The 13,500-nt window shown below is 39.8% G+C and overlaps 1 protein-coding gene across 1 annotated transcript; it reads right to left on the reverse strand.

Annotated features, from left to right (window-relative positions):
* Window positions 1-207: 207 nt before the first annotated feature.
* LOC107276472 (cullin-1) lies at window positions 208-1,653 on the reverse strand. Its single transcript, XM_066306019.1, has 6 exons — window positions 1,526-1,653; window positions 1,030-1,156; window positions 855-902; window positions 532-741; window positions 355-432; window positions 208-267 (listed from the first exon to the last, which is right to left on the reverse strand). The coding sequence occupies exons 1-6, from the start codon at window positions 1,651-1,653 to the stop codon at window positions 208-210; spliced, it is 651 nt and encodes a 216-aa protein (XP_066162116.1).
* Window positions 1,654-13,500: the final 11,847 nt, after the last annotated feature.

Genomic DNA, 13,500 nt, shown 5'->3' on the forward strand with positions numbered 1-13,500 from the left:
TATTTAATTTTCTCCTCAGTTCTTCTCGGCCGTCATCATAACAATTACTGTAGAAGTCTAACAATTACACAAAGCATCCATACTTAGTGGGAATCTGCAACTCCCATAATAAAATCCAAATTAGTTAAACGGACTTGCATCAGAGTTTACTACGATGAACCAAATTGGAAAAGCAACAGTACAATTCCTTTGAAGCAAGAAAATAACTTAATCAGCTTCTTCAGTGTGCGTCTCCACGGGCGTAATCATCAACTCTGATTGCAAATCCTGCATGCGTTTATGTGAAACTCAGTATAATATTAAAAAAGATGGTAGAACAGAAAGTCATTGCACAAACCACTACTCAACACTTACCTGCATCAACTTTGGTTCAGTTGAAGAATGCAAGTAATGTGACACTCGTTCCAGCTCGGCTTGCAAGCATTCCACAGCCTGTGGAAACAACACAACTAATTAAATAATATCCTTCAGACTTCATCAAGAAGATCAGACTATATCTATGCATGATTTCTATGAACTCTGAATGGATACCTTAAGCATGTATTCAGGAGAATCAGCGCCATTGCACTCCAAAATCGAAGTTTGGGCTTTGTTTGAGTAGTAATTTCTTGTGCTCTCGCGAAACGCATTTTCAAAATCAACTTCGTAACACTCCATGCCAAGCCCAATCTGGACATACACATCAAGGACATCCTTCAAAAGATCACGGTCTATAACCTTGCCATCCCTCTCATCATTAATCTGACAAATCAAGGAAATTAATAGCAGAAAAAAGAAAATTAATGATCATCGCTTCACCTCTGCAAAAGTGCAGAAGTGTTAGAAGAAATCGTAGAACAGAACAAGAGCCTCACCATGTCAACCACAGTCCTTGTTATTTTATCTTTGAGCTCACTGTATACCTATATATCACAAATAAAAAGGAACACAACAATGGCATGTCCAAATCAAGCACAGCAAATGTGCACTAATAACATACACTCATGTAAAATAATCACATGACGGGAGAAACAATAGAGGTTGACGTACCTGATCACGAAAAGAACATAAGTTCAGTTGTTCAAGTGGGACAAGTGACTTCCGTAAGATGTAGTAACGGTCGAGGTAGAAGAAGAACCTCGTCTCACTTATGACAATTTTCTTGTGGTTCCGCCACCTGTCAACCAACCCTTTCAATAGAGTCTCGCCATTTATCTGTCTCATTGACGGCAACACCTGCACCATTAATTACCCATCGACAACGATCATCTCACACAACCATGTGGAAAGACACTATGAGTACTCCGCCATCACCTAGCACAAACACAAGTTCATACCATAGAGCTGTTGTAGCCATCAATATCCGTCTTGTAGCGTTCATAGAGCTGTTGTGCTTAGTTATGAGGTGGCTTCTGCGTGCACATGTTGTACACCATCCTGTCACAAAGCAAAGAATGTACTTAGATAGATTAAACTAGCTAGATCAGATCAAATTAAAGCCAAGAAAATATGATAAGACTATATGAGGTAGGCATGGTGTACATACATGTAGAGCTGCATGTTGTCATCCTCTGAAGAGCTCTTGCTCATGCTACCATCGATGATGCTCCTTTGCTTGGCGAGGCTGGTTGCCAGGAGGCGCCATCCCTCTTCGAAATCCACTATGCCCGCCATGACAGCCTCTGCAGCCCAAAGGCCAGCTTCCCTTTGTGATAAAGACCTTTGGATTGAGCATAGGGAGGAGACAATGTTGGTTGCTGGGAGAAAATGACAAATGGCTATTTGTCATTTTACTAATAAAATATGCTTACATCTGTTGAGTTGTGATCCAAATTCATTTGCACTTAATAAAGGCTAGCTTCTGCCGTAGCGGAGTGAAGGCAAAAGTTGGCCCATTGGGCTGTGCACCTGGGGACGCCCGGGGGTGCGGGGGCGGAGCCCCCACGGTACGAATCATCATCCCTTTTAGGGTTCCACCATATATATACCTCTTGTAAGCCGCCGTGCGGCGATGTAACCTCACATCAGATATAGTGAAGATATTTTGCTGGCTGGCGCCCGTGGTTTTTTCTCTCCTGTTTTGGGAGGGTTTTCCACGTTAAATCTCGTGTCTTCTGTGATTGATCTATTGTTTTTTATCGTTTGTTCGCCTATCGTTTCCTAACAACATCACTTCTTTCACATGTTGAGGATAGAGACCAAGGCTGTGTTTAGTTCGTGTGCCAAAAATTTTTTTAAGTATACTGACACACATTTGAAATATTAAACGTAGACTAATAACAAAACAAATTACAGATTCCGCCTGTAAACTGCGAGACAAATTTATTAAGCCTAATTAATTCGTCATTAGGAAATGTTTACTGTAGCATCATATTGTCAAATTATGGCGTAATTAGGCTCAAAAGATTCGTCTCGCGATTTACATGCAAATTGTGCAATTGGTTTTTTCGTTCATATTTAATGCTCCATGCATGTGTACAAACATTTGATGTGACGGAAACGTTGAAAGTTTGAAGAAAAAATTTTGAATCTAAACACGGCGCAAGGAAAATGAGTGTTGGCTCTTATTAAAGGGCCAGTTTTATATGTACTTCTAGAAAGATATAGAATTAATTCAGATGTGAGACAAAAGGCAAAATATTAAATTAGTTTTTTAAGTAGGTAATCTATCGATAATGAGCGTTATATTTGGATAGCATGGATATAACTTAGCCGGCAGTTGGCATTACCACTATTACAATATATATGTAGAGGCTGGGGGTTTATATACACTTTTATCATTGTAAAAAGGATATAATACATTGGACTGAATAGGATGGAGTTTTGCTTACTCCATCCCCGGTCTTGAACTGAGCTGGAAGGCTGGAGTGGAGAAGAGAGAACAGGAGTGACTCTGTCCCTGCCGATTTTGGCCATTGTCGCTCTCGCTCCATAATCATGATCTGTGTTATGTCATGGGAGATAATTAATTAACTCACACATTGATGCATGGTGGTATATGTATATATATATATATATATATATATATATATATATATATATATATATATATATATATATATATATATATATATATATATATATATATATATATATATATATATATATATGCAGGCCCAATTTAATTACGACATCGCATGCATGCGGTACGTACATTACAAGTTGTCTGACAAATTTATATTTTTCTTCATCAAGTTGGACAAGGGAGTCCAAGTTTACTATTAAAAAAAGGAATCAAATCTGAAACCTAGATGAAACCGAGCGGAGAGAGTGAACGTCACATGATTAAACATGTTTTCATATATAGTAGTAGCAGGATTGATCAGGAGGGAGCAGTACGTCTCAGATCTTACCAATTGCATTATGATTTTTCTAAAACAAAAGGGCCAATGATGTTACTCATATGACTACTTATGAATAGATCCAAGCTAGGAAGCTAGTTTTCTCAAAGGACATAGGACATCTAAGTAATGCCACGACCAAGAAACAACCTAGCTTGCTAATGGTTTTCTTCAACGAAACCAGGTATCATGTGTGTCAGCATCAGATACATATCAATGCTTGATTATGGAGTCAAGTCAAGCAAATTTGTCGTGAATATAAATTAACTACTCAATTTTATGTTCTTATTGTACCCAACCTATTCAATCATGTACATATGTACTTGAAAAAGTTATCGATGCAGGTTCATGCACTGGTTCACATCAAGAAAATGGACATTTGGCCACGTACGAAACACGGTTTCGCTAGAATGGTATCCTGAAAACGCGTTTCGTTAAAATGCTAATATGAAACGCGCGCTCACCGTTACTTTGCCATTTTGACCGTTTTGTGCATTTTCGAAATCATGTTCGCTCATCCGTCGGGTGGTGAGACAAAATTAACCATCCGGTGTGTCTTGAGTGCGGTGAGCAGGGACACAACCCCGCCGCCGGAGTTATCTCGGAGGCCCGTGGGGTCGAGTGGCAGCGGCGGCGCTAGCTAGGGTTTTGAGGTGGGCCCCATGCCTACGGCGGAGGCGGAGGGAGACGCGGTGAGCATCGGGTTCGCGGAGCTGGAGAGGCAACAATAGCTGATGGCGAGCTAGAGCGCGGGCCTCCGCCGCTATGGACTCGCTTCGCCGCCACCGTATGCCGATCTGGTCGCGCTGTCGGCCATCCGGTCCTCCCCGCCTTCCTCGAGCTCCGACCCGCCGTCACCAGGGTTGCCGCGCGCGAAAGGGTGGAAGGGCAATTTCGTCTCATTACCTAGTGAAGGAGCGAAAATAATTTCAAAAATGCACAAAACGACTAAAATGGTAAAGTGGCAGTGAGCGCCCGCTCTATATTGGCATTTTAATGAAACACGTTTTCGGAATAGCATTCTAGCGAAACCGTGTTTTGAATGTGGCCAAATGTCCATTTTCTTATTCATATCAGTAGCATATTGATCGACCATCGGAAGCAGTCAGAGCCAGAGCTACAGCTAGTGTTGTTCCAATGTTAGATATGGATGAATAGCAGTCTACATTCAAAATCAAATTTATTTCTACGTTAACACTTGTACTACAGCATATACAAGCGAAACGGAATATTTGCAAATGAATAGTAGTTTGTGAATAAAACTTTTATATATGTGGTCTTAGCAATCTAAAAGCAAAGGCTGAAAAATAAATTAACTTCGATGAAAAAAAACCCCTCCAAATCAGCTCTAAATTTAAAGTTAAAAATTCAAATTTTGCCTGATAAGCATAAGTATAAGTGAAAAGATGAGGCCAGTAGTTCAATCATATAAGGAAGATTTCACTACTGCTACAGAAAATGCTTTTAGTGTTAGTTGGGAAGCCTTATAGTGTCCGTTCCTCAACTGTCACTACAGTGCACACTGATGAGGGGATCAATAGTGCTGGTTTTGAAACCGGCATTGATGTATTCTCGTAACTAAATAAAATTCTACCCGAAAACTAATCGGAATATATTGCTAGTTAAAATTTGGTTATCATATTTAACAATTTCCACTTTAAGATGAATTTACTCTTGTAGTGTAAAACTCATCAATCACCGAAAGTGTCTCAGGTAGGTAAAATCATTGCACAGTAAATATTCATTAGGACTGAACTATAGCACTAACCAAGTTTGAGAAAAGCATAAACTTAGTGAATACTTCCTAAATATCTTGATATCATCATCAATAATGACATCTCGAATAAAGTAATATCTATACGCTTTGTTATCTCGTAAAACATAAGACATGTTGCACTTTGACTATTACAAAATATATTAATTTAAGACTTATCTCCATAAAACACAATGTACAAACCTCTAAGCAAAATAGTTCTTTATAAGCTTCAGAAATAACCACACTCATAGTAGATAAGATAACATAGCAGTTGCTTGCAAACTAATCTACCCACTAACCATACAACTTCCAATAGTTAAAACATAACATGTGGGTGATATTGTTCTGTTCAAATCTTCAACAAAATCTGAATTGATATAACCAACAAATCCATCTCTAGAACTCCTAAGCTACAAATAAAATTAGAAGGGCCTACTGCTACGAAAAAGATTTTCGCTAGCGGTCAAAAGAGAATTTCGCTGGCAGCTGCGAGTAATGGCCAATGAAAATAGAGAATTTTCATTGGTGGATAGCCAACCGCGTGCGAAAAAAGATTTCACAAGCGGTGCGGACCTTTTCCCTGGCGGATGATCAGCCGCATGCCAAAAAGATTTTCACATGCGACACCATTAATGCAGCCGCCAGTGATAAGGATTTTTGGTGAAAAAAATAAAATACAAAAAGTACATTTGCAAAAATCCTCAAATTAATCGCAATGAATTCAACTATGACAATAACAAATCCCAAACTCACAAATCATACCCACAATGAATTCATGAGTCACATTCACATTGCATATACCAAATATCAGAATTCACAATGCACCACCATCCCAAAATTAAAAAAAAAAGGATCCCACACATCACAAAATTCATAAAAAGTTGTCAGCGTCGATCGGCATCGGCAACGGAGGGTGGAAACCGGTCGCAACGAGATAGCCCTAGGGCCAGCCACCGCTCCTGCCGCTGTTGCACGAGGGAGAGAGGAAGATGGCTGGGCGACGTTGACGACGAGGTGGCCCGGCGGTGGTGGAACCGGTCTCCCTTGGCCCGGCAACAGTGGATGAGGGAGAGAGGAAGATGGCCGGGCCGAAGGACCGCGAAACCGCCACCGCGGGGCCTCATCGTCATCGGTGTCGCTCGGCCATCCTCATCTCTCCCTCGTCCATCGCTGTTGGGCCAAGGGAGTCGGGATCGCAAGTAACAATCTAATTACATTTTGATTGATTCATATCTATCAAATTTTTTTGATTAAAATTTGATGACAAATGTATAGCTAAGTCCCCAAAACCTTTATACACAAAAATTTTATACTCTATGAGGCCCATGTCCTAAACAGGCTTAACCATCCAAGCAGCAGATTTGATTTCGAAGTTAAAAAAAGCCCAACCAATCGATATGGGCCAGAAGCAACAAAACCTAACAGAATAACTAAAGTTTGGCAATTTCGCTACAATTTTGCTATTACCAAGTGTTTGCATGTAATAGTGGATGTTGGATCGATGTAGGCCATCGGATTTTTCTTTATCCACTTTATAAATAGCTGCTCATCACGGTGGGAAAAAAAAAGAGAAAATTCGATCCATAGCACAGGAAACAAAGTGGTACCAAAAAATAGCACAAAAAGTTTCCACTTTCGATCCATAGCATAAGCCACCGATTTTTCTTCGCCACGTAGCACTTCCGTCGCATTTTGATGTAACGGCGTTAGATCGGAGTAGAGAAAATTTTTGTCGGACTCATTTGCCCTTCGCTCCCCACATTCCCCACCAGGTCTCCTCTTCCACTCCCTCGTGGACGGCGGCGCGGCAACCATCGGCGTGCCGGGCGACCGCCTCGTCTCCCCGCCACTGCCCGAGCGTGGATGGATGTGGGCCGCTGTACGCCGTCGACGACAACGATGATGGCCGACGAGCACTTCTTCCCCGCTGCGCTACTACTTCTCCTCCTTCACCTCCTCGTCCGGCGCCGGCACGGGTGCGGGCGCATTGCTGCCAGCCGTGGCGGCGTACGGGACGATGATGATGATGCCGCCGTGGGCGGTGGCGGCTGAACAGATGGTGATGATGGTGCCGGCGGCGGCGGAGTGCATGGCGCACTTCGACTCCGCGCTCAGCTCGCTCGTGTCGTCTCCGCAGGGCAGCGGTGATGAGATGGCGGCCATCGGGAGCATCTGCAACCACGGCGGCGCCAGCGCCAACAAATTAATCAACTAATTAATTAAATCCTAATTAGCTTTTTGCAAGTGCACTAATTCGCGCGGCTCAGCTTCGCCGAGAACTCGAGAATGAAGCAGCCGTCGAGGAGCAGCATCTCCGCGAAGCCGTCGCCGTCGTCGTCCAAGATGGCCGTGCTCTCGCTGTAGCAGCAGCGAGCACGCTGCTCGACGGCCCGAACCGCGTCCACGAAGTCGGAGAGCGGGACGGTGGGTGCTCGCTGGAGGAAGCGCCACTTGTGCTGCTCCATGGCATGGAGCTCGTCCCGACCGTGGTGGTAGGGCCTGATGGCCACCAGCCGGGGCTCGTACAGCTTCCTACAACTGCTGTTGTCGTCGGGACGGGAGCCGACAGGGACATGGAATGGCGCGCGGCTGGGGACGGGGATGGCGGCGGCGGGGATGGGGACGGGGATCATCGCCGCGTCGCAATTTGGCGACGGCGCCGTCGTCGTGGGCACCGGTCCGAGAGGACGAGATGACACAGGAAGACGAAGGGCAAATGGGTCCAACAAAATTTTTCTATACTTCAATCTAATGCTGTTAACTCTAAACCTGACAGAATTACTATGGAGCTAAGAAAAACAGGTGGCCTGTGCTTCTAATCGAAAGCGAAAAATTTTTATACTATTTTTTGGTACCGCTTTTTTTCCTATGCTATGGATCGAATTTTCTATAAAAAGAAAAAAAAAACCTTGAGATCCCACTGCCGCGCGGCGCCGCCACTACCATCGCGCGTTGTCAGTTTCTTCTTTGCTATTGCCATCTGCATCCTCCCCTACCAATCTGTTGTTCTGCCTGCTAATCTACTCCTGTTCGTTGCTGCTGCTGTTCTGATCTCACCAGTAGAAGAGGACAGATCGAAGAAAAGGAAGACGAAGAGGAAATTAGGGATTCCACAGTGTAGTTCATTGGAGTGGTCCAAATTAAGGTTCTTCACTACAAGGGTATCCTCAAATAGTCCCCAGTTACATATATCCTAGTCTCTGTAGAAATACAGTTTTAGTTGCCGGTATATCAAATTTAATCTTTTGACTGTAGGCTGAAATATTCTTTTGATTTCTTCGATTGTAGTCCGAAATATTCTTTTGATTTCTTGGATTAATTAAAGAGTAAGGGAATCAGGTCATGTGGTCCAAACAACACTTGTAGGTCATGTTAATATCTTTCTATAGGCACTTGTTTCACTCGATTCAGATAAGCGGTTTAGGAGAAAAAAAAAGCAGTGATACTTTTCTGTAGATGTTAAACAAAATCTGTCAATAATGATACAACAAAAACTGGCCCTACATGGCACAAATCTGTTAGTGATAGAGGCTAAATTATAACTTTTGATGGATAGGAAAGTTGTAGATAATTTTCTGTAGATGTTCTATATGTATTTTTTTTTGCTAAATTTGGTTTAGCAGTTCAAGTGTTATGAATAAAACAGCGAGGACATGTTTTTGACGGGTTATTATAAATTCCTGATTTCAGGCTTAGACCTTAATCGGTAAATTGGTGGATAAAATTTAACACTCAAAGTCTTTCGTTATTGAGAATTTGAGTGTAATTTTGTTATTTTAGGAGTTGAGGATTTTTTATGCCACCCGTGAGTTACTGATAATGTTAATGCAAGTGCATAACAAACTAATTAAATTGTGTGAGATGAATGGATTGTTCGCTTTGTTTATTTGTTTTCATTACATATCTATGTGATTGAGTATGTTCAGATTATGGTTCTTGCTATTCATGCATTAAGTGGTTCATGGTAGCTTTCTTCATGATAGGCTATCAAAAAAAGCTCGAGGCTCGTAAGCTGCTCGAGCTCGACTCGTCCTAGGTCCTAGGTTCAATAATCACTCGTTCAGCTCGAGCTTCAAACGAACCGAGCCTGAGCCTCTCCCAAAGCTCGCGAGCTTTGTCGAACCGAGCTCGAGCTTCTAACTATTCCAATAATATATGTTTTTTATTGTTATTTAATAAATTAGGATATTAAATATGTAACTTGTATGTCTTATATTGGTGTTATATATTTATTTTATTCTTTTTCTTCTTCTATTAATATGATGAGTTAGAAATTATTGTTTTTTTAAAGATTATCCTTGAAATATACATTGTTGTACTTACAAATCAAGCTTAGTAGTCAAGCTCAAACTTGATCGAGCTCAAACTGAGTCTGTTTGAAAGCTCAAGCATTTTATAGGCTCGGCTCGAGCTTGTATCGAGCTCGAGCCTAGGCAGGTGATCTTGCTCGAACTCGGCTCGTTGACAGCCCTACTTCATGGGTTATGTGTGATCAGTTATGCCTATAAACTATATGCATGCCATGGTTGTACTAAAATAGAAAGTAGGCAATCTTATGATTATTGTAAATATTGGATGTACGTTTCTCGTGTGTGTTGTGTAGACTGTGGGTATTTGGATACCTAGTGCGTTTGCATCCCAGCAACATCAATTAATTTTTATTGCAAGTGATGCAACTAGAACACTCAAACTGCACGGTGAACTGTACCCTTTTGTTTCGTATGGCAAAGTGATGTAAATTTAATGCTACCACAAAACTTTATGCGTGTGTGCTTATTTAACTTGTCATGATCTTCGCTTGTGACTGCATTTGTTGCCTTTTGTTTCTCTATTATTGCACGCATATCCTCAATTTGTTAGTAGTTTTAGTGGGTTTGTGTCTCTCTCCTTACGCTATTCACACGTTACCAAATGCAATATAAGACCAAACATGTGCCCAAATTGATAATATAGAAATCAACATTGTAGTTTGGGGCTAATTTTGTCAGTTCTAATTGAATGTTAAGGTCAGAACTTAGTAAAAGTTTTTCTATGGTATAGCTGATGTTATATTTTGCAATATATATACATGTAATAACTCGTATTTTTTTTCAGCTGGCCTTGATTGAATGTTATGAGGATAAACAAAACTGCTAATCTAAGTGAAGAAATGTAAGATTAACTAACTGTTATTCTTTCTTATCTCAAAGATCTATTTATTTTGTAATCCAAAAGAGTATGAAATATGTACGTGTGGTGCAGGCTTGTTGATATTATAGCAGAAAATCTTGTGAAGTATGGACCACCTGATGTGACTGTAAATGATTTGAAGACTGCCCTGCATAAGCATAAAACACAAACAAGGTTGGTCAAAACGTTATTGCACTGATTCTGATTACAAATTTAAGTTTGAATTTAGACAAATAATTTCGTTAACATATTCTATGAAAAAAGCTCCAGTCTATTCCAAACCAGGACAGGAACCATGCTAAGCATTCATATTATATAATGTATGGAGGAATAACATTCCTAAAGTATATATATAGTAGTTTTTAATTCTACCTTAATTTCAAATTTCATTAGGGGGTGAAGAAAGTGGTTAAAAGACATAAACGAAGTGCTGCCAAGGAAAAGCAATCTACTCCAGCCAACCAATCTACTTCAGTAGTTGCCACATTGGATGAGATTAAGAAACTCAGAGAAGAAGTATTGAAGGAAGCAATTGAGGAGGGTTTACTTGTCTCGGGGTGAATAAGATCTTATTGTATTAAGTGAAGCTTTGAGACTAGTGGTTGTGAATAACCATATTTCGTAATAGTGAGCTTGATCTTAAGTGACTACAAGACGAAGCTTTTGTTCGTCACTGGCCTTAGTCAATGGCAGACGCAGAAATTTTCCGATGGGGGTACAAAGTTTAAAAATATACCGAGACATAACTAAATATGATACAACTATTAGCATATATATTCAGTAGTAGTATATAGATAGTAGATTTCACAAAAGTAATGTATACTTAATAATTCAAGGCAAGATTAATTTCTTGCTTTTATGCCAAAGTGCTCTTTTGGTTCAAGTATATGTATCCATAATATGCATGCTATACGATGGGTTCTTTCTAAAAAATTTTTGGGGGTATAAGCGTACCCCTATGTCCCATGGTGTGTCCGCCCATGGCCTTAGCTCAATTAACCTATAGTATTTTCATGATTCTAACATGTAGTCATGTATGATCTTTTGAAAACAGATAATATATATAGCTTGTGTTGTGGCACTATAAATTGATTGGTGGAGGGGAATATCGCCCATAAAACATCTTCCACAATGCTAATTGAGGTTGTCCAAGTGTAAGATGTGATCTTCGCGTGTGGAGAAAGTAGTTTGGGTCTGGTACGAATTTGCCCCCATATCATGTACTTATTCTATTATCTTTGGTTACACTGGAGTGATAGATCTCTGTACGTCTTTGCCTTTAAGTATAAAAGTAGTGATTTTGTTAGCCAAAACCTTAGAATGATTTAGCAGTATAGCTTTAGATATCCTTTGCCAGTTTAGAAAAGTTGCCTGGTAAATGAACATATATTATGTGTTCATAACTACACTTCAAAATTGTCCTGCATTAATAGTTTGATTAATTTGTACACAAGTTCTGTTATGTAAATGTGGTTGAGAAAAAAAAATAGAGTTTGTTTTCCCCTCTCTCTATGTAACCAGATGTTAGTCATGTACCATGAGGTATTGAACCCTAACTTGGAATGCAATGTTGTAGTTTCAAGTTATCTCCATTGTCCAGGGATTTTGAAGGGACTTAGGAAATTGTAGTAAAAAAAAAGGAAATAGTGCTTTGGACTTCTCAAAGCAAATGAAAGAATAAATTATCTTCACGCTACATGAACTTGCGTGGTGGCTGCATGAATGGGTATAATAGCTTGAAAATTGCTAATTCCGATACAATAACTTGGCTAATCCATGCGAATCTGGACCAAAACGATTCATGCAAGCAAAAGTGATATAACATGGCACACGTTGCAGTGTAACTATTATTACACGCAGTGGCGAACCCAGAAAAAAATTACCAGGGGTCCTTGATATGCTTATAGGCTAATTTTTTAGTAATATAATGCTTAATATGACCTAAAACACCTAGAAATAGATAAGCACCGGGTAGATACATGTAGGAACGCCCCTGATTACACGTCAAATTTTAGACCGACAAAATGTTTAGTTATGATTCGCACGAAATTTATAAAATTTAAACCGACTCTGAAACAAAACGATTAAAAATACCTGACCATGAAAATAAATAAACTTTCAAAAATAAATTTTCAATGAAAATGGAGTGATTGATCATGAAAATTAAAATATTTTTTTCCCAAAGTTACTTGTCCTAACTTAACGCATGACATAAACCATCCTGGTATATTACATTGAACAACATTGAACGAGCTATATAGAGGTTCAAAATTTTCCAAGACATGAAATAAATTGTCTCTGTTCTGAACATGAAAATATAGTTCTGTAGGACAACTAATTGATCTTTTTCTTGGGATCTTTAAAACATGGTCATACGTTAAGCTATCATGATATTAATGTGTACCATATTACATCAAGTTTGCTTTGCGTGGGTCTCTTTAGCCAGGCCGGTCATGCGTTAAGCTATCATGATATTATGAACTAGCCAAGTTACTATACCGAAATGGTCAATTTACAAGGTATTATATATACATATTTTTATTCACAGCACAAGTTCATATACCGTGAACGTAATTTACTTTAAATGAAAACGTAAGCTAGAAGCTCACGTTTGCTTTCCTATTGAATAAGGGCATAAGAAATGGATTTTAGAAATTTTATTCCGTTATTTAAAATCTCAGTGATTGAAATGCTTAAAATTCTCTCGATGCAACGACGCCTAATCTTTTAACTCAAAGAACACAAATAATGATTATACAAAATAAAAAATACGGATCTTCAACTTATTAAGAGCATCACCAAAAGAATATGTATAATTCACCCAAAAATTTTGTTTTTGTTTCCTAAACTGAAAATAGTAAGTAAAAAAACTAAGAAAAAGCTTAAATATAATCCCAAAACTAAAAGTGAGCCCTTTTTATTAAACTAACAACAAAAATCTCTTTTTTTTCTCTCTGTGACCGCACGGAAAAGGATCCGTCGATCCTCTCGGTGCGTTTTCACGGCTTGCACGGGAAGGAGGGAAGAGACGCGGGGAAGGAGAGGAGAAGCACGCAAATGGGAGACTGGGAGTCGGTGGGGATCACTCTCTAGCTCTCAAATCCACATAGCGAAATATACGGGATGAGAACTCCAAAACTAACGCAGGGCTTTTGGGATTTATTGGATCCAATTCTTTCACTAATAACCCTCGAAATCAGTTTTGGGAAGGAAATATGATCATAACTTTTTGAACTTAATTAGAAAGCAGCCCAA

This window comes from Oryza sativa, chromosome 12 (assembly GCF_034140825.1).
Source record: "Oryza sativa Japonica Group chromosome 12, ASM3414082v1".
In the NCBI taxonomy this organism is placed as follows: domain Eukaryota; kingdom Viridiplantae; phylum Streptophyta; class Magnoliopsida; order Poales; family Poaceae; genus Oryza; species Oryza sativa.

What these genes read in the sequence shown, in the direction of transcription:
- LOC107276472 (XM_066306019.1), bottom strand. Translation starts at nt 1,653, where the DNA reads ATGGCGGGCATAGTGGATTTCGAAGAGGGATGGCGCCTCCTGGCAACC. An exon ending in GACAACATGCAGCTCTACAT is followed by an intron (nt 1,157 to 1,525) that starts GTATGTACACCA and finishes GTTGGTTGACAG; the next exon opens with GTGGCGGAACCACAAGAAAA. An exon ending in CAAGGACTGTGGTTGACATG is followed by an intron (nt 742 to 854) that starts GTGAGGCTCTTG and finishes TTGATTTGTCAG; the next exon opens with ATTAATGATGAGAGGGATGG.